Source organism: Peromyscus leucopus, chromosome 3 (genome assembly GCF_004664715.2).
Source record: "Peromyscus leucopus breed LL Stock chromosome 3, UCI_PerLeu_2.1, whole genome shotgun sequence".
Classification (NCBI taxonomy): domain Eukaryota; kingdom Metazoa; phylum Chordata; class Mammalia; order Rodentia; family Cricetidae; genus Peromyscus; species Peromyscus leucopus.
Window position 1 is genome coordinate 114,036,115 of NC_051065.1, and position 22,292 is coordinate 114,058,406.

The 22,292-nt window shown below is 41.7% G+C and overlaps 1 protein-coding gene across 9 annotated transcripts in view; it reads left to right on the forward strand.

Annotated features, from left to right (window-relative positions):
- The window catches only part of Mitf (melanocyte inducing transcription factor), a 218,843-nt gene that overhangs the window by 107,878 nt on the left and 88,673 nt on the right, over positions 1-22,292 (forward strand). Inside the window, exon 1 of one of the 9 annotated variants that reach the window (XM_028872701.2) lies at positions 11,935-12,171. The exons of the other annotated variants lie outside the window; for them this stretch is intronic. Coding sequence (XP_028728534.1) covers positions 12,116-12,171 — 56 coding nt within the window. The 5' untranslated portion in view covers positions 11,935-12,115. Of the gene's footprint in view, positions 1-11,934; positions 12,172-22,292 lie in introns of those variants that run through there. 9 annotated transcript variants of the gene reach the window in all.

Below are 22,292 nucleotides of genomic sequence, written 5' to 3' on the forward strand. Positions count from 1 at the left end.
GGCTAAGCTCGCCTGTGGCGATATCAGAGCCCGGTATGGCTGGTTTATCTCACTGAAATTCTTCACAGCCGTCGGTGTCTCGCTACAGCGCAGGAGGCCGTTATTTCCCGGCTGTGTTTAATTGTGTTTCCCCTGAACATCCTTCATTGCTCTCGGTGACTGTTTCTCAGACTGCCGCTCTTCCCTGCTAAGTTCATTTAGATACAGCCTAAGGCTTCAAATACTAAACATATTTCGAGGGGACGTTATAGAGTGTTTGGACACAAGTACAAGCATGTGTTAAGTGAATACAATGAAACTGAAGAAAATGTTTAGATTCTTTCAAGATCTGTAGTCCGAGACGGTGGGGGGCCTGAGCTTTCTGCTCAACAACAGGCAAGTGTTGAGAGGCGGAAACATTAGCATCAGAGACTTTTCCCTGAGATGAAAGAAATCTGAAAGGCCCCTTTCAGCTCGTGACTCCAGGGCTAGTTAATGTGGAGTCAGTGTGTCCGGATTTGAAACCATCTTGAACCACACACTTAGGAGACCTCGAGGACTTAGTGTCTTTTAGCTGTTTAGCTCTAAATTTCCAAAGACCGTTTTTTTCTCCACAAAACCATCTTGAATCATTCTTTTCTGAGAATTTCTTCATACCTTTTCCCATTAACATGTGTAAATTGTATCATAGGTTCAGGAGCCTCTTTTATTTATATTTAACACTGTACTTATTTGTTTCTGTAAATGTGTGGCACAGCGTGTGTGTGTGTGTGTGTGTGTAGGTCAGGAGACAACTTGCCGGTTGTCTTCCCAGACTGAATTTAGGTGCTCACGGGCAGGCGCCTCTACCTGCTGAGCAATCCAGCTCTGCTTCCTTTTTTTTTTTTTTTTTTTTTTTTTTTTTTTAAATCGTTGCAACATCACATTTTTCACAGTCCCCTGTTAAAGCAGATGATTTAAGGACAAGCAGTATTTCTTCCTTCTAGTAACTACCATTATTTTAACTCTTGATCGCTAGGAATGTTCAGGGAAGTCTGCCTAATGGTTTGTGTTGCTCTAGGAAGTCAGATCCTGGCTACAGGTGCTTTGTGAAAGCACCGTGTTAATGAATTAATCATTTAACACAGCGCCCAGTGGCTGCTCAGTGTCTCCTGGGTGTGGAGGGAGCTGTTCCTGGCTAGAGAATGGAGTGGGAAACACAACAGATATGGTCCATGCCTTCATGGAATGCAGAAGCCAGTGGAGGGCTGGGTTAGGGACAGGAATGAAGTGACTCCAGCCCCTGGCTCTAATTTTAGAACTGGTTTGCTTTTGTGATCCTTGAGTGGCTTTCAGAAACTCCAACCAGAGGACTATGGGTTGTCGAGTAGCAGCGCCCAGATCTGGGCTTCATTCATGTGCTCAATTTTGGAAAGTCCCCTCACTTCCTGGTCCTCACTTCCTCTATTTAAATAGATTAAATCACTGTAAGGTGTGATCTGCAGATGTGAGAATTCTCCCTGTCTTTGTCTCTCCTACTTTTTTCTTTTTAAAATGAACCAGGGACATGATCTCACGTACCCCCAACCCACCCCAGTTTTCCCAATTTCCTACTGACAGACCAAGAAGTGAGAATACATTGATACTGGACCCAGAGTTAGGAAGCAGACCTCTTTATTAATAGGCATATATCAAGGATAGTGAAGGTTATAGGCGATGCGATTCCCAAGCTGTCTCTTTAAGCTAATAAACGATTATTCACACAAACATTTCTTTTTAGACTCTAGTATCTGTGCTATAATACTGACAGACATCAGGCATATCAACTAGAGCTCTAGCAAGTGCTCACGTTTTTTTGTTGAACCAGTTAGCTTTAATAAGAATATTTTTTATTTTTCTACCTTTTTCATGATTTTGTTAGTATTGTTTAAACAAAAATCATCTTTTTGATATTGGAGGCCAGATGAACTTGGATTAATGTAACTATTATTTCCATGGCTCCAATATCTGAGCGCTGTCAATGTTCAGTAACTGTTCACTGTAGAGGTAGGCATCTTTGCTGAGCACTAGATGTTTTAGAGTGTAAGGTTTAATATTTTAGAGCAAAGATACAATTTTTCCTTTATGACTCTTCATGGCAGTACTGTTTAAAATTATTCAGACTGTTAATTTAAAATATTGGTTATTTTAACTTTTACTGTCAACATAAATATATGCCTTGATTATAGGCAGGGCTCCCTAGAGTGTGAATTAGGTACAGAAAGCTAATATGTATCCAGCTTATTATGAGTGATTGGATTTAATCAACAGACAGGAAGGATTTCTGTGCAAATATTATTTTTCCCAATTTAAATCCTGTTTGCTCAGCATAACTGAAGCAGATGTCATTAGCACAAGAGTGAGTGTTTGAGCTACCTCAAACATTTGGGAAATGTGGCTATTAACACAGATTCCGGGTAAGGTAACCTACGAGGACAGACAGTCCAGAGTGGTGTTTGGACCAGTTTTGAATCATACTAATTTTGCTATTTAAAGATAAGATTTTCCACTTGACCTTTAGTTTTATGTTTATATAGTAAAAATAAAAATTACAAACATAATTGACACACAGAGCCAGAGCAGAAGGCTTCTGTTAGAATTTCGTTTGCAGCTGAGATAGCCATTGAGAAGGCAGCTAGTTATCTGGTAGCAGAAGTTACAGAGAGCTTCCACCATTGCAGGTCTTATCTGTCCATTGGGAATACTAAATCATACATTCATCTAGTCCTTCCTTTAGTTTTATTTTATTTTTATGTGTCTGAGTGTTTTGCATACATGTGTGTATTTGCTCTACATTGTGCATGATGTCCATAGCATCTAGAAGGGGGCACTGAACCTGTAAAACTGGAGTTATGGATGATTGTGAGCTCCTTTGTGGGTGCGGAGAACCAAACAGGGTCCTCTGCTAGAGCATTGAGTGTTCTTAACCACTGAGCCATCTCTCTGGTCACATTGGCCCTTTCTTGGACTTACATATATTTTGGATACGTATAGCCACTTCAGGCATCAGGTTTGAAAAGCAGCTTTACTTTTGTCTCTGAGTAGTGATTTTTCTTTGTTCGAGAATGCAGAGTTCTTAGCTATTTGGTGTAACACTGCCTTTGAATTGTTGATCAGTGTTCCTGATTCTTAGGCGGCACTGAGGGAATGCTATTTTCCAGGCACTCCGCTAAGTACTTTTCCTGCCATACCACATTTAAGTATCCCATTTGTTTCTAGGAATTAAATGACTTGCCCAGGGAAATCCATGCCGGGGGCAGGCCTGCTTCTGTGTCCACACTGAATAACTATACTGCGTATTCTTTAGTTGGCAAAATGCTGCTGTATTTGAGTCCAGCTTAGAGACAGCTACTAGTGAGTGTGTTTATAAAACAGCGGGCTGCTTAGCGATTTGTTGCTTATGGTTGAAACCACTGCTTTAGTTCCTGACCACACATCTTGTAACAACTGGTGTTTTTGCCGTTCAGCGGCTTCCAGCCACCGTCCGCTGTAGCATGGCGGTCTGTGAGACACAGCCCCTCTCTATTCCCTGCTCAGGTTTTTGTGCATGGATATCGTCTTGTACGGTGACCAGTGGTGGCTGCATTATTCCAAGAGCAGCATGTGCGTCTTCACAGAACCTAGATGGTGTGCGTCAGGCATTTCACTTGGCCTTTTGATTCAATCAAGAAACACAGTCAACATGAGTCTGATGAGGCTGTTGCTAAAATTTCCTGGTACGCTGCTTTACAGCAGATAGAAAGGAGTAAAAGTGAACACCTAAGTCAGTAACAGAATCACTTCTGCTTTTCAAGTGGTATTCCCATTGGTGTATGTCAGACACTGTGCTTTTATACATCTTACAAGGCTGGAGATGTGTTCACGAACAGCATCACCACGGACCCCCAGGAATGCATTGTGCCTTGACGTTTGATGGTCCTGCTGCCGCTCCAGCCTGGTCTTACCACACAGCCTTCACGTATTGAAGCTGACTGATGGAAATGTCATGTTTTGGCACACAGCCTGTCGTGTGTAGACCAGAACACCTAGCTGGCCAGGTTGTCTTGCTTCTTTCTCTCCATCTCTTTCCCAGTCTTCTGTGGATCATACAGGACTTAGAAGCAGTTCTGCAGCTTGATGTCCTGGCATATCACTGGGAGTTGGGGGCAGAGGGAGGTGGGTTCACTTTCTTCAGCAACCAAGACCACAGCTGGGGCGGCTTGGGAAGCCACTTTGATAGCTGGATATTAGGATACTTTAAAACCCTGCAGGACTCTTACTTAGAAGGAACTGCTGTTCTAGATGGTGGTGATGGAGGCACACTTCCCATTTTAGCCCTGATTGCCCTGAAAAGGGAGGCAGAGGGCTTCTGTGTTCTTATCTCTCCCTTTGTTTCCTTTCTTTTCATCCCCTCTGATTCCCTCCCTTTCCTCAGTACCCTGGCTGGCCTCAAACTCATGACTTTCCTTCTCAGCCTTTTTCCATCATTTTTAAAGCTACCAACAATAAAAGAGAAGTCCATGGTTTTTCTTTTAAGTATGTTAAGAGTTATAGAAGAGAACCATATTTTAAGGTTCTTCAGTAGAAGATTGTGTTATAAAGTCATTGTGAATCACTGGCCTCTCCACAATGGCCTCCTGTTTCTATTTACCTTACTCTGTAAGGTAAGTAAATGACATCTTACTAAACTTCTTATATGAAGGGATTATCAAAGTAGCATAATCACCCCAGGGCCCCCAGCTCCCTGTCTTCTCACCCTCTTGGCATACATGGCAGATACTGGCAGATTGATGGTGTAGGGGCAACAGAGATATGCTGAGGACTGTGGAAGGTGCACTGTGGGTTTTATTACCACAGTATTAGCTGTCTTGGATGACCTAAGGCTTTCACTAAACATTCAAAGCATGTCCATGGGAATTTGTAGTGGATCCTTTACAGAGTTCGAAGGTACCAGCAAGTTTTATTCAGCAAATAAAGAGAGCTTATGTTCTTTGGTATTTTCCTGCCTTCTGTAGAGATGACTTATACAGAGTATATTGTATATGACTATATCTATACAACAATAGTACAAATACCTATTGCCATCTATTAATAGCAGATGGCCTAGTTGCCATTGATGCCAGGATAGGTATTTTTTTAAGTGTACCCTAAGAGAGAAAATGAAAGTGTTGGAGCTAATGGATTAATTTGCTGTGTTGATGATTAAAGAAAAGACCCAAATTGATATTTAAAATATTTCTCCCATCACTACTTGCTTAAAAATTCCCCACAGACAGACAATGAGACCTTTGTCTGTGCATTGCCTTTTTATACTTAGGACAGAATTTTCTAAACCTTTTTTTTTTTTTATAATTTATGTTTTTAATTAGCTGAGTGCATAAGTATTTTCTACACAATTTCTTAATAACAATGGGATATTTGTAAATCAGATTTACCTGCAGTAACCCGAGTCTCCTCTGGATCATCTTCTCAGCCTTGAAGGGCTTCTCTGGGTGCCAGGGACGCAGAGCTGTCTTCCAGAGGATGCTGCTATATCATTAAGGTAGCGAGATCTGCTCTTGGAAGGAGAAAAAAAATAGAAACAAGATAGGAGAGATAAAGTGATGGAGTGGTGCTGGGCAGTTATTTCGGCAGAGAAGTAGTCATTAAAAATTTCCTGTAGTCATGCTGTGATGCTTTCAATGCAACCGCAGTTCCAGCTCCTGTGACGCCGTACTCAAGTATTTTATCTCCAAAAAGAAGTTGTGCTTAGCCCCTCTAAAGCCTCCACATAAAGAATGTACAATTGAGGGTCCTATTTACGGCAGTGAGTTCCTTTCTAATTATTTAAATGCTCTCATCAAATCATACTCAATACGTCTTTCCTGAGTGACTTTCATTTGTGGCAGTCATTTGTCCGTCCTTCCTCCAACAGACCCAGAAAATATTTGTCCAGCACTTGTACTGAGACTAAATCATGTACACACACACACACACACACACACACACACACACACACACACACACACACACACCAATAAAAGAAGCATAAAGGATTCTGCCTGCTAAAATGATTACAAGTTTGACCAAGTGCTATCAAAGAAAGAGGTCAGCACCACTTGCTGAGAGAATTAAACCTAGAAGTGGATGTTTCTCTGTTAGGAGAGGTGAAGTCATGCCTGAGGAAGAGATACCTACAGAAACTGCACGCCTTTAATCCTAGTGCTATGGAGGCAGAGGCAGGCAGATTTCTGTGAGTTCCAGGACAGCCAGAGCTATGTAGAGAGACCCTGTCTCAATAAAACAAAACAAAATAACAACAAATCTCATGTGCAGGGGAGAGGGAGTCAACCTGGGAGGATCCTTGAGTGGTGTGTGTAGAGGGCTCTGTGTGATCTTCCTCACCTCCTTTTGATAGAGTGGCTTGTGTGAACCATGAGAGCAGGGTGTCTCCCATCCCACAGCAGTAGGAACAGTGTCTACTATACAGAGATACAATATGGGCATCAATAGATGTTCAAGGTAGAGGGCCCCTGGGAAGGATCTGGCCTTTCCCAACATGAAAGCTAGATGGTGTAGGGGTGACAGAGATGTGCCAAGGATTATGGAAGCTTCACTGTGAGTTTTATTACCACAGTATTACTCGTCTTGGATGACCTAAGGCTTTCACTACACATTCAAAACATGTCCAAGGGAATTTGTAGTGGATCCTTTACAGTTTTATTCAGCAAATAAAGAGAACTTACGTTCTTCAGTATTTTCCTGCCTTCTGTAGATATGACTTATATAGGGTATATTACATATGACTATCTCTACATTACCCTTATTTATTTTTATTTTATGTGGATGGATGTTTTGCTTGCATGTATGTCCAAACTCCACTTGATTGCCTGGTGTCCATGACGTCAGAGAAGGGCATCAGATCTTCTGGGACTGGAGTTACAGATGGATGTGAGTCACTAGGCAGGTGCTGGGAATCAAACCTGGGTCCTTTGGAAGAGCAGTCAATGCTCTTAGTGGCTGAGCCACCTCTCAACCTCCCTCTCTATCATATTGAATCATATCAGATCATATTTATTATATATTAGTGGTTTCCATGTTGAATTCTAAGATATAGATATCCAAGTAGAAGTGTCTCATTGATTTATTTGCTTCAGAAAGAATCCTTGCTTGACACTGGTATTTTTAGGATCTGTTCTTTTTTTTTTTTTTTTTTTTTTTTTGGCTATTTAAGGGGATAATGTAAGTAGAAGGTGCCCTGAGTACCTTTGATGAGGACAAGTATGGAAGCCATTGACTGGGGTAGCAACCAGGTGTTTGTAGATGAAACAGATACTTTCTACATTGTATGTCAGTGGTAGTCATGGGTCCCTGTGGCTTATGGCACACAGTAAACACTCAATTGCTGTTGTCTGGCTAGGGAGTTCATTAAGAAGAGCTGTGACTTTCAGAAGAAAGAAGTGTGCTTTGGGGACAGTGATCATTTAATCTCCAAAGAAAATAAGAATCCTGAGCTTTGATAAGGCAGTGGCTTTGCTTTTCTTGAGCTCCAGTGTAGACAGGATAACAAGTGAAGTCTCTTATCTCCTCTTTGTAGTGATTGGATTTTTCCTTCCCCAGAGATCGCAGTTTAGCTCCCAAGGAAAAGCTGGCTGTCATGTGGATCCCTGACTGTTTTAAATTCCATTTTAGTTAAGGCCCAGTTTTTGAAAGGTCACTAAGGTTTCTGATGACTCCAGTTGATTTACTGCAATTTAGGACAAGGAGGAATAATTCTTATTTGAAAAGAATTAGTATGTAGGTAATAATTTTATTCTGCTTTCTTTGTTTTATCCTCCATATATATATATATATATAAAATATATATATATATATATACTTCCATTCATTTTTTAAAAATATAGTTCAAGTATATGTGTGTTTATGTGTGTGGTGTGTGTGTACATGCATACTTATATGCATGTACAAATGTTTACAAACTCAGGATATAAATAGAGATTATACAAGTATGTTTGATGAAGTTGCTAACAAGATTGACTTATGTATATGTGGGACAGGAAGATGGCTTAGTGATTATGGGTGCATACTATTCTTGCAAAAGATTCAAGTTTGTCTGCCAGCATCCACCTTGAGTGGTTGTCAACTGCGTACAACCACAGCCCTAGGGGATCCAACACCTTCTTCTGGACTCTGTGGTCACCTGCATTCATATATGTGTGTGCATTCACATATGCATGCATAGACATAATTAGAATAAAATTTTATTTTTCTTTGTGTGTGTTTGTATAAGTGTATTGCACTCGCGTGCACATATAGACATGCCTGTGTATGCACAGAAGTCATAAAATGACATCAAGTACCATCTTGTATATTCCTTTTGAGACACAGTAGCTCCCTAAATATGGGGCTTTTGTTTTCTCCTCAGTGATGAAAGCCAGCAAGGCCTAGAGATGCTCCTGTCTCTTCTGCCTTTGGAACTTCAGTTACAAGTATTCAGAAGTCACTGGGCTTGTTAAATGGGTGCTGGGAGCCAAACTCTGGTCCTAATGATTGTGCATCAAGCACCCTTTAAAACATAATAAAAAAGATGGCATTTCATCTCTCTCCCCCGCCGTTCCCCCCCCCCCGTGTGTGTGTGTGTGTGTGTGTGTGTGTGTGTGTGTGTGTGTGTGTGTAGACACGTCTGTCACAATACACACATGCAGATAAGAAGACAATTTTGAGAAGCCATTTCTTACCTTCCACCTCATTGTTTCTGATGTTGTGTGTGCAATGAACTCCAGTCTAGCTGGTCCACCAGTTTCTAGCCACTTGCCTTGTCCATACCCTCCTATCTTCCCATAGTGGTGCTAGAATTACAGATGTCTGCCATTACAGCTGAATTTTGATATGGCTTCAAGGATTGAATTTAGGTCATCAGCTTTATGCAGCAAGCCCCTCTTTACTTTTTTAAGTCAGAACTCACTTTGTAACCTTAGCTGGCCAGGATGGAACTCACTGTGTAGATCAGGTTGGCCTTGAACTCATAAGATCCACCTGTTTCTGCCCCGTGAGTTCTATAATTAAGGGTATGCATGACACCCCTGGCTTGGCTGATTTTACTCACTGAGCCATGTCCTCAGCAGATAGCAAGCACTCTTCATTACTGATCCTTCTCTGCAGCCCTCAATACATTATAGATGGTTTCATTTCAAGAAATTACTGACCACCAAACCATGGTCTACTCATCTGAGTAGGGATTCAGTGCCAAGTCACATGACATGGTTCCTGCCTTTCCAGAGACATCTTCTGAACAACTGGGTGATGACTTGTGAGATGTCTTTGTATTGAGGATATTTATGTAGGCAATATGTAGATGATGGCACATGTGCAAATTCAACTCAACCTTTGGTCATTTCAGGAGGGTATGTGTCAAGAAGATGCCTTGAGAGAACTGGTGCCATCTAAATCTTCTTAAGACACCACAAATGGATTGTAACAGTCAAACAGTTATTGTACTTAAACATATATGTAAATAATCAATGGAAATCTTTTGGGGCAGTGGATTGACCAAAATGAAAAGCCTGGGAATGCTGTTGGCTGAATATACCAGGGAAGCATTTGATGCCATGTTATACTAAGTGTCTGGAACTGACCCCCATTGCTTTCATGGTCAACATTTGGGAGCCCTTGGGAAGCACATGTGTTCATTTTTGTGGGTAAATACTAATAAATCACACGTTTAGCCCTTAAACTTAAGGAAGTAGTCTCATGCAGCTTGAAGTAGTGTCCAAGGCAGGGTAGAATGTGACTAGACCCTTCTGAAAGCTCAACCCCTCACAGACATTCACATGCTAAGTCTTACCTCTTTTTTCCTCTCCTGTGTATCTCTCTCGATATCTTCTCTCATTCTTCTCTGTTCCCCTAGTTCTCTAGGTGGGTCAGCGTTGATCCAAAATAGGTGATGCTGACCATGGTCAGAACCACACAGGCTATTTTTTAATTGATTTTTTTTGATTGATCAGTGACCATGAGCATGTTGGCTGTTGTCTTATTCACATCTCCAGTCAGCAGTGAGACAGTCAATTAATTATCCCTTCTCCTTTGGCGAGGAAACTGGGCTACGGAAAGTTCAATGAATTTGCACAGGGTCTCAGTCTTAGTAAATGGTGGGAATTAAAAATGGATTCATGAACACCAAGAAAGAACCTATGTGGGGCTGCTTCATAAGAGAAGAGGCACGGCCTCTCGGTTGTCTTTTTACAGTCCCCAGTGCAGAAAGCACCTAGTGACTTATGGATGAATACAACTATTCACCAGGGATTTGGTGCAATTTAATTTTCTGCTTCTTTCTCTTTACTGGCCATTAGTTTTACCGAAAACTTGTGTACTTTTATGATCTTCTTTTCATTTGGCACCATCTTTCTGAGCTACACTGGGCTATCATCACCTCCTACTGGGACGACTGCAGTAGCTAATATTGCCTGTCTTCCCATTGGTTCTCCACATAGCAGCCAGATAGACTGTTCATAAAGTCCCACTGTGAGCTCATCAGTCCCCTGTTGACCAGCTCTTTGTGGTTTCTTTCTCACCGAGGAACAAAATCAGTGCCTTCTCACTGGCTTGACAGATCCGGCCTGGTCTGGCCATGACTTCAGTCTCTATACACACCATTCTTGTCCCTCATTCCAGGCTCAGCAACTGCTCCTCCTAACTCTCCCGGTCACGGCTTTTACGTGTGTTGTCACAACTACATGGAAGACTCTTTTACCTCCCCCTAACTCCAGTCTCAGAGATTCTTGCTTAAGGAAGGCCCATATGACCTCATTTAACTCTTTTCATCTCCTTGTAGCAATTTTCCTATGTGTAATCATGGACTAATATGATTATTTACTAGTGTTTCCCACTGGACTATAAAGCCATAAGAATTTGCACAGTACTTGAACTATTGTGGGTATTCAGTCAGTATGTATCAGACAGAAGAGTGGACAAAAGAATAAATGAACAGAGAGCACACAGACTTTGTTTGGCTGAAATCCCTGGCTGAATATCTCCTATTATTGGAGGAGTATTTTCAAGATGTAATTCGTCCCATTGTGGAATGGTGATGTATAGAAGCAACGTGCTTTCCTATTCGTTAGTTTGGAGATAACCTCTGAGACACAGAAAGGTGAAGTCACTTGCCCAGGGGACACGCTAGTCAGTGTCAGATGTCTTTGTTGTGACCTTTGCATTGTGTACCGGGAGAAACTCCGTCTTTCATAGCTCTGTAAGACGGCTCTGGTGTGCTGAGTCTGTAGCATAAATATTTGATAACATTGATGTTGTCATGTCTGCATTTTAAAGTGTTTTCTCTTTGAGAACATGTATTGCTATTTTTTCCTGTCTTGTATAGCAATGTGTTTGGAATTGATTGGATGACAGTCTAAAATACACAGATGTGTGGTCTCAGGGTTTTTGTGTCCAGAAAGCAGGGGCCACCAGTAGAAGCAGCATATGATTTCCCTCTACCGGGCTATGGCCAGCACAGCCCTCCTCCTTCTCTTGGGGTAGATGTAAAGGTAGAGAAAACTGTGCATCAATAGCTTGTCAGCTCTAAGATACACTCAGTGTCCAGCACCCTAAACTGCATGTATAGTTGTAAAGTTGACAAGAGATGTGTGCTGGTCTGTGATATATATCCTAACTGAAAATAGCAGGAACTATCCTGTAGTCTTCTTCCTGTGAGTCTGTGAAGTGTTAAATCCACCAGTATATGACTTCCTTTTCCTTTCAAGTTCTCTGATGACATATGTCCCCTGCAAGCTTGCATCCCCTGCAAGCCTGAACTGGTGCCCAAGCTGGGGAAGGTCCAGTCAGCATTGCCAGAGCTTGCCTGGCTGCTGTGTACATTTCTGGCCTGGCCTGGCTTGAGGAGTGTGTCCCCCCCCCCCGCCCCCCCCCCCCCCCCCCCCCCCGTGCAGAGCGAGCAGTGTTTCGCCCCTCAGGTGCCATAGGTACTGGATTAAGCAGGTCTGCTATTGCAGACAGACAGCAGGCTCCATTCTAGCGTGGAGCTGTGTTTGGATTGGAGTTTCCAGGGCCTTATCAGGAGCCACCCCTAGTGACACAGCCGGTGCCAGAAGTAACTTTGACTTTCACTCTTCGCCAAGGGCTTGCAGAACACCTTAAAGGAAAAAAGATGGAGGCGCTCAGAGTTCAGATGCTCATGCCCTGCTCCTTTGAAAGCTTGTATCTGTAAGTGAAGTTTTTTTTCTGGAGATGATTCTGGGACCGCTTAACAGAAGCCTTTCATTCTCGGGCTGAGGGGACGGATGGAGACAGGAAAGCCTGGGAATTAGAAACAGGGGCTGGTGCTTTGCAACTCTGGCTCGAATCAGCTGCAGCCCTAGCCTCCTGTGACTGGATGTGACCAAGGGCAACGGTTCATGTGGGGAGGGGGCATCGCAATGTGAGCCCTCTCATTTGAAATTGAATTTTGATCATAAATTAATGATGACAGGGGAAAAAAATCCCGACTGTTTAAAAGATGGGTTAAGGCAGAACAGAGCTTGGTCCATGATTGTAAAATAGATCACAGCTCAGTTTTGTTATGAATAAAAGGGCATTTTCTGTAGGAAGACACATTTTAGTGTCATATTTTCCAAAACTGCCCCATTATAAACACTTTAGAGATCTCTCCCTCCCTCCCTCCCTGTAGTGTGGTGTGGTGTGGTGTGGTGTGGTGTGTGTGTGTGTGTGTGTGTGTGTGTGTGAATTCTCCAACCGTGGAATAGTAGCAGTTGTATTGTGAAATGTTCTGATTTGTATTTTTGTGGATTTTTTTCCTTAATGGATTCAGATTTATGGCATTCGGATATCAGCATAATCTCCTTGTTGTCGAAATGTCGAACAAGGTGAAGTAGCAGTTTGAAGGGAGCACCAAATGGAGGCAGACTAAGTAGCTAAGACCCTCCCCTCTGGCATCTACTTTCACTATTACTCCCTAAGATTAGGGAACAGTACTGAAAGCTGGGTCTCCAAGCGAACAGGCTTTCAAGCAGATTAACTTATGCAAAAGCCACTTCTGGAGCTTAATAATTATTTACTGAGTGTTCCTGGGTCAGGAGAGGGGTTCTGATTAAAGCAGAGAAGCGTTTTATTCCGCAGCTGGTGAAGGTGTGCTTGAAGACAGCCAGAAGAATGGAAAAATACTAGATGTAGCAGAACTATTTTTAGAATTTGATTCTTAAAAATGAAATTCCCATAAATTGAAGTGTGGGCTAAGAGTCCATCATTTGCAGTTGATGGGTCTTTAAGAAGTCCTGTAAAAGGTAATGTTGAAAATGGCTTCTATTTCTGCTGAAGTTTGCTTTTATATATACCTTGTACATTTTCATCCCATGTGTCATTAAAACAGCTAATTACTCATCTCGCTAAAAATGATAGAGCATTTTATGAACAAAGTACATATAATTACGCATTTGAAATGCCATTATGCTGAAATTCTTAAAAATAAATCTCTGCCTTATAAATCAGATAATAGTTGGGAAGACAGTGCCTGTTCTTCATGAATTATACCCTGCAAGAATGTACCTACAACCTGCAAATGTTTTTAGTTCTGATTTTAGGCAAGCTGAGGGTTGAAACCAGATCAAACTTGCTTTGCAGATGCAGCATAAGGACAGACCTAAATATGTTGCCAAATTAATCCTTAATTTTGAATTTTTTTCTCTAGTTAACTATAATATTTGACATAGGAGTATGTGTCCCTCTAAACTCTCTGAATGAATTTTCTAGCAAATGTCTTTGACAAAACTTGTGTACTGAACTGTTTTCCATTAACTTTTTGCCTGCCTGGGAATTAATTGTGTGTTTCCCTCTATGAAAGCTGGTGAGCACCATAGCAGAAAGCAGCATTCTAGAGACTTGTCTTGAGAGAGTTCACTACTTTGAGGCTAGTCACGTGTTCAGAGAATATGATTTCCTGGGATGAAAGTACAGTGTTGGGCTGGGAGAAGACTCAGGGGGTAAAACTTGCACACAGGGATGAGGACTTGTGATCAGACCCTCCCACACACGTGAAGCCACACTTGATAGCATGAGTCTGTAATCTCAGAGTTGCTATGGTGACTTGGGAAGTGGAGATGGGAGAATCCCTGGAAGCTTATGGGTCAGCTAGGCTGGCATGTGCAAGAGTGCCCTGTCTGAAAGAAGATGGAAGGTAAGGACCAACACTCATAGGTGTTCTCTGACCTCCACACTCATAGCATGGCACGTGTGTGCCTATACTCTGACACATGAGCATGTACAAGTACATGACATACACATACATTACACATGCACACTCACCACACGTGGGCACACACACACATAATATGAAATAATTTGTTGTGACTTTTAAAAACTGTCCAGATTGTCTGTGGGCTCTGTTCATAGTACTTTAACTGTCTTGATGCATTCTTACAGCCCCTTCATGTAGAACATCCTTGTTCCATTGCCATTTTGCAAATGAAGCATCTAAGCTCTGAGCAGGTACACACCTTGCCGAAGTTTCACAGCTAGCATGTGACAGAGCCAGGATTGGACTCCAGGCATGCTGCTTCTCTTCTTTGTCTTATTTGGTATATTTTTACCTGAGGTGACAAGAAAACTGGATCTTCTTCCTCTGCTTCTGTGCTGAGTTTCTCACATCTCCTTTCTCTGAATCACTGATAACTAACAGTGATGAGTTTTTGTACGATTGTGGTTACTCTGGATACTGTGTGATTTTTTTTTTTGTCAGACATTTCGCCAAGTCTAACTCACAGTTGACTTTGTGCACCTGTCGGAGGGAGGAGGAAGTCTCAGAGTAGATTCATTGATGGGAAGGACTATCTCAGTCTTGAAATGCAGAGAAATTCCTCTGTGAATGAAAGAAATAGAGAAGATCCCTATGACTCAAAGTTCCTGGCCACTGGATGACAGAAACATATCCATTTAGCCAAAGGTCCCCTAAAACCAAGGTTCTAGTATCATTGATTCCATGAGGTGGAGTGTTTGCTAGAAGAGTGATACCATATTTACTCATTGAACAAACATTTATCTTGTCTGTGTGCTGGGAGGTGTAGAGTATGAATAAAACATGTGAATGTCTCTGCTGTCAGTGGAACCAACTCCCCCCGTTCTAAAGGGTTAAGAACAGCTTGACTTTTAAATCCCTGTCATCCTCATGGTCCAAAATGGCTCCCAGAACTCCAGCCAGTGCAGCCACATTACAGGAGACATGATGGCGGAGGGTTCAAGAGTGAATGTCTATTCAGTTCCTGGAAGAGCCACCTGACATTCTTCTTTAAGAATCATTGGCCGGATTTAGGCATGTAGCCATCGTAAGTCCATGGGAACCTGGAAATATGGGTAGCAGTGTGGCTAGCCAATGCCGGGAGAAGAGGGGAATCAGGTTAAACATCCTCAGCCTGAAAACCTGCAGCACTCTGAAATCCAAAGCTTTGGAGTACTACTATGTCATACGGGAACATCCCCACTTGACCTCTTGTGACAAACTGGCATCAAAAATGGGCTTAGCAGCGATTCCTATATAACATGACCTCCAGTCTGCATGTGTAAGGAGTACATGAACATGAGTGGATTTCATGTGCATATCTGGTTCTGCCTTCAGGGTTTTTCATTATGTGTGTGTAAATGTTCCAGAATTGGAAGACATCTACGCTGCCTTCCAACACCTCAGATAAGAGATGAACAACCAGTACGTTGTGTGAATTGTTTTGGGCAGAATCCTGGTTTTCCTTTTTCAGAGCTGCTGAGATTTCTTTCAAAAGTACAACAGACCATACTGTACTCACATGTTCATGTGTTTACTTATATGTGATTCCATATGTGAGGGAGAATATGCAGGGTTTTTTTTCTGAGTGACCTCACACAACACACACTCACATGTTCATGTGTTTACTTATATGTGATTCCATATGTGAGGGAGAATATGCAGGGGTTTTTTTCTGAGTGACCTCACACAACACACACACACACAGACAGACACACATGCACACACACACATACTCTCTCTCTCTAAGTCCATTGATTTTCCCACAGACATTTTAACTTCAGATTGCTTTAATGTTGAGTACTATCCTGTATTTGTTTTTCTAGTTCTAATTCTGTCATGGAATCTTTGATTTTGGTGGCAGACAAGAGCATAAAATATATTCTACACTGAAATTGTACAATTTAATGTGAAGCTCCACGACTTCTGTTCTGAATGTCCTTTCTAACTGGATAGAAGTTCACTGAGTTATTGTATAGACGTTGAATCTGGTTAATTTTTGGTATATGGTATTTTTATTTCTCAGTTGTAGGATTCTTAGTCATATCAAACTAAAACTAGAGTGGAGATGAACTGATCTTTCTGAACCATTGTTTAGAATTAGTCCAGAGTTAAAAAGAATTCAGGGGTACTTGATCCAGATTTTACTTGCCGTCTAGACACAATCATCTCCCTTCCCCACAGCCCTTGTTACTTTTTTTTTTAACTTCACATTGCTGTTTTTGGGTCTCTTCTCTCATAGATGCAAGAAAGTCTAGATTCACTTACTGCCAGATTACTGGATGTAAAGGAGAGTTTACCTTGTTTCACAGTTCCTGTCAGAAATGGAACCCTCTGTACTGTGGTAGAATACTGACCCCTTTCTGAACCTCTTGCCAGAGGACAAATAGACTGATTGGCTAGGCCTACCATGAACATCCAGGAGCTGAAAGGAAGGGAGGCTGGCTTTGCAAGGTGAAATCAGTGGCACAGGATGCTGGATAGGCATGCATAATGGGTGGGCACAGTAAGCCTTGGTGGCCGCCTGTGAAGTTGCCTCCCTACTGCAGTGGGTGCAACCCATTCACAAAATCCTTACACCGTACTGCACACTTCCATCTGGGTGTCAATGTGCTGTTATAAACTTTGGGTCTTGGTAGATATATTCTAAGCATGCAGTGATTGTCAAATATTGTGATCTAAAACATTTAAATATTCTTTAACCCATACCAGTGTTGTCTAGACAAGTGGCTGAGCATGCTCTGTGACTGGGGCAATTGTCTGAGTAAGTGTAGAAAAATTTCATGCCTTTAAAAAGTTATTGCCGGACATTTTTTTGAAATTGTATGCTCTCTAGCAACTTTGTGTGCATTTTTATACAAGCACTGTTTTATTAATTATATAAAATATAAAAATAGAAAAAAGTTATTGCCAATAGCTGGGTGTGAGTGAAAATCCACGTTGGACAGAGTGAGTAAGAACTGGAGAGGGAGGGACTTAGAGATGGCTTCAAGGTTAAGAGTACTCTTCCAGAAGACCTGAGTTCAGTTTCTAGAATGCAAGTCAGGTGGCTCACAACCACCTTTGACCTCCACATGAACATGCACGAGTATACACATGCATACGTGTGCATTTGTGCACACATACAGAGAAATAACACAGTAAAAAAATGGAGCGTGTGTTCTAGTGGAAGCTTCATTTGAAGAACAGAACACTTGAGTGTGGTGTTTCACCGCTGCTTTGTACCCGTACAGTGGTCTGCCTCAGAGGGGAGTTCCTGAAAAGGATCCAGGCATCAAGAGTGTGTCAACCCTGAATGGTGTCTGTGCAAAATGGAGATAAGTTGCAGTGATAAAATAAGGAAATAGCAAAATTCACATGTTGGTTTATAATGTCTCTTTTTGTTTTTAATTTTTCATTAAAGTTTTTTCATATAATATTTTTATCATATTCTTTACCCTTCCTCAGACCCTCCCCCTCCCTATCCACACAACTTCATATTCTTTCTCTCTTAAAAAGAAATACCGAATCAACCAGCCGAACAAAAAAGCACACACACACACACACACACACACACACACACACACACACACACATAAAAAAAACGTGGAGTCTATTTTGTATTAGCCATCCACTTCTGGGCATGAAGCCTTCCCTGGAGTGTGGTTGACATACCCAGTATTACTCAACTGAAAAAAACTATCCTGGCAACTATCAATTGCAAATAGTTTCTTGATTAGTGGTGGAACTTGTGCCTACATCCCCTCCTCCATGCTGGGATTTTTGTCTGGTTTGAACTTATGTGGATATCATAGTCTCTGTGAGTTCATATGTGTCACCAGCCCCGTTGTGTCTGGAAAATATTATTTTTCTTGGAGTTGTCCACCACCTCTGGCTCTTAAAATCTTCCTGTCTCCTCTTCTGAATAGATCTCTTAGCCTAGAGGGGAGGGATGTGATAAAGACATCTCATCTAAGCCAAGTGCTCCAAAGTCTCCCACTCTTTGTAAATTACCATCTACTGCAAGAACAAACTTCTTTTGTGGGGATTGAGTGATGCACTGATTTATGGATACAGTAGCATGTCATTAGGAGTCATTTTATTGCTATTTTCTTAGCAAAATAAAAATAATAGGTTTTCCCCTAGGTCCGTGACCTAGTCTCAGTTTCTTGGTCACTTTTGTAGTGTCATGTAGGAGTTCCAGCTTATGGAGTGGGCCTTAAATTCTAGCAAAAAGTGGTTGGTTACTCCCATAACATTGTGCCATTATTGTACCAGTGGGTCTACCTTGCGGGCAGATCTCTACTGTAGCTGGGTAAGACTGATGATTATTTTTCTTCTCAGGTAGCATGTATAAGACTTTCCAGCACTATGCATCCTACTCCACAAGGGTGAAGCTTGTAGTTGAGCACCAACTCAACTTCTCCATATTTGATGACATAAGAATATGATGTCCTTGTCAATAAGATCTTACTTTGGCTAATGACTCAAAAAGGTGCAACCTAGTCCTGGCACTGTTAAGAAAAATGGAATTATGAAATTCACACTAATAGATGGAACTAGAAACAATCATTCTTAGTGAGGTTACCCAGCCCCCGAAAGACAAACATTGCATGTTTTCTCTTATTTGTAGAAGTCAGCTTTTAAGCTTTAGATTAAGCACGTATCATTCAGAACTGCCACAGAGATTGGGTAGATACAAAGTACCAAGGTGAAAAGATGATCTTCCAAAGAAGGGGAAATAGAATATAGTGTTGTAAAGGATAAAGAGTAAATTAGAATAGGAGAATTAAGTGGGAAGGGGATGAGAGGGCAAAATAGAGGTTTACAGTTCTCGTTAACAAGAGATTGGCAGTTCCATTTGAAGGCTGTAGAAGTCAGAAACACTTGTGAAACAGTAAAAACTCCAGCTTCAGCAGTCTGGCGTTGAAGTGCCTGGAAGAGCATCACCCCTATGTTAACTGTGAAGGTCTCTAAAGATGGTATTTATCCCTCCTCATCAGTTTATTTAACGTAAATCTTGTCAGCACAGCCCTACTTCAATTACACCGTTATGCCACTGTAGTAATGTGCTGAATATCCTAAGTTATACAAATAGAAATAAAAATGACAAGCTCAAATGCATATACTGGAATGTTCTAGCTGAATTAAGGGTTTCTTTGACTTTTGATCTAATTTATTATTGAGCTTACTCACGTCTGGTATCTGCTGGTCCAGCTTAGAGAATATGGACAGTGTCTCTACTTTCTACCTACTAATTAGGCTCTGGTATTGGTTAAGTAAAATGTCAAGTTTGAATTCCATATAGCTTGTGTGTCTTAATTTTTAAAGTTTTCTTCTTTTTGTACAAATGAAAAGCACAAATCTCCAGTCAGGGGACCACCCAAGTTTGGACTCCACAATGTCCCAATAGCACCAGGCCATCTGAAGTTTCAATTATTGATGGAAAATTTTTAAAAAGGGAGAAGAAATATCTGTGTTTGACACCAAATGGTGATCACTGGCACCTTCCATCTTAATGGGTCTTATTCCTAACTATTGTCAGTATTGTAGCAAGTGTGGTAGAATTTCATTTTGATATTTCCTTGCTCTTTGTATATTGAAAACATCACCCTGAATCATGTGCAGGTAATGGAAAGGTTGAGCTCCTGGAAGACCTGGTCCCTCACAAATGTCAGACACCAAGACTGTCACTTCAAGAATGTCCGTGTGCCAACTTTAATTTGTTGTCTGCAGGCACTTTGAAAAGCTGAAGAGTGTTTCTCAATGGCCCAAGTCCCTGGTTGAGGGCAGCATCTGTGCACACTCCTGTGAGATCCTTTGGCTTGGGGTAAAGTGTTCTGTAAGCATGAGGAGTCACTGGGAGTTTCTGGGTAGATGATTCTCTTTGATTTCAGTTTGCCTGGCCTTCTCCTTCTATCCTGTCACTTGAGGACTCTGCTCTCAGAGACTTGGCAGGTCCTGCTTGGCTCCCTGTAGGGTGGCAGTAGGATGGGACTCTTCTGGGACACTGAAGAAAGTGTTCTTGTCTGAGTCATGTCGCTGAGCTTTTGTTAAACACATCTGTGATCTTGGGTGTTTTACTACTATTTTCCGAACACAGCCAAGATCAGAATGGACTGGAGACCTTTTGTTTATTAGTTGATTCCTAGGCCTTACTAAACCTGTCAGCATTCCCAGGAATAGGACTGTACATTTTCACCTTAGACAGAGTTCTTGCAGCCAAGCTTTTGCATTCAGAAACCCAGGTGGTTTATCCTCTCTGTGACGTCATTACCTACACATGGAGTCAATACTATTGGGTCTTCTGTGTCTCCATCGTGTATCTTAACCGCAGCCATATGCTTTCCTGATTAAAAAAAACCTTGCATCCCACTGCAAGCAGAGACTAGACTCCGAGATCTCTCTATTGAATGACTAGAGCAAAGGGGTGTGTGTGTGTGTGTGTGTGTGTGTGTGTGTGTGTGTGTGTGTATCAGAGAAAAATGCTAATATTCTTACCTTATGGTTCACAAGAGAGTGCAGGTTAAATCGCCTTCTCTCTCTATCTTGTCAAGCTGTGCTCTCAGAATTTTACAGGGATAGCCTAAAGGTTGTAAGGCTTATCTCCTTTAGTGTAGACTTGTAGCAAAGCTTAATAAAATTTGTCTCATTACATCAAAATGAAATGGCAAGTTCATGACTTAGTTCTACATTTTACCACTAATTTCCCAGTCATTGTGCCAAGACATATGTATATAATACATTTATTATGTGTTTTAGTCTTTACCACAGTGTAAGGGGGAAAATGTATTAAAACACTTCAAAAATCAGGAGAACCGAGGAGGAAAATGCTGGAGTCATTTGACCACCTCATGGGGTGACTATGAAAGGAGTTTATTCTGTTGGAGAAATTCTTGCTGTTGTTTTTGTTTATTTATTTGAGATGGGGGTCCCTCCATATCTCCCTGACTAGGCTGGAACTTACCATGTAGACCAGGCTGACCTTGCTGATCATAGAGATCCACCTGCCTCTGCTTCCCAAGTGCTGGGATTAAAGGTGTGCAGTAGAAATCTGTAGAAACACTGGCAAGTTCCATGGTTCCCTCAGCTTTCTGGGTTTCGACTGACTGGATTTCCAGGATTGCTATCTCTAGATCAGAGATGGATTTAAAGGGTCTCACAATGAGGTCCTGGCATCACTGCTACAGGTAAGGGATTGGCACGTGATGCTGGCCAGATGTTGGGGATCTCATGGAATTTTTGATATCTTTAAGTGGATGGTAAAGCTAGTGGAATAAAATATTTGGACTTAGGAACATGCCAGATAAGACAGAACCCTGTCCAGCATCCCTTTACCATCATAGAGAAGGAGGCTTTGAAAGTTAAAATTGTAAATTCGTCAGGAGGGGTGGTAACTGAGGCCACATGAAGGGTTTGCATCTTGCCCATGTGCTGCATTCCAGCCGTCTTGTTGAGTACTTTATCTAACATTCATTCACTCAGTGTGTAGAGGTAGGTTTGGGGGACACTCAGAGAGGTTGAATGGCCCACTGAAGCTCACATTCCTCAGCCCTGGCTGAAGTAGAACTTGAGTCCATTTTGAGGCCTCCTGCTTGACTAGCATGGAACAAGTCTCATGCTCGGAATTTCTTTGGCTACTGAGCCAGGGAGTTGTCAGCAAAGGCACTTGCAGCCATGCCTATGGATTTTTCTTTCTGAGAGAGAGAGAGAGATGTACACCTTCCCATGCAGAACTAGAGCAGAATCCGGCAGTCTAGATTATTGACTTCCCATGAAAGCATCTGGGAAGAATGAGTGTGCTCAGGGCCACACTGTGGAGTTAGAAGCCAGGTGTCCCTCACACCTGGCAGTAACTATTTGTTGAACCAAATGAACTTCACATAATCAGGTTAAAAGGAATCATACTCATGGAATTAGGATTATCTAGCTAGAGCTGAGGTTTGCGGGCCCAAGGATGAGCCAAGTCAGACATTAAAATTAAATACATTGAGACATCTCTGCATGTATGTCATTAGTGGCTTTGTCAGGAAGTCCTCATTTTTAAAAGTAGCCATTCTAGCCACTTGGAATTTTCCTG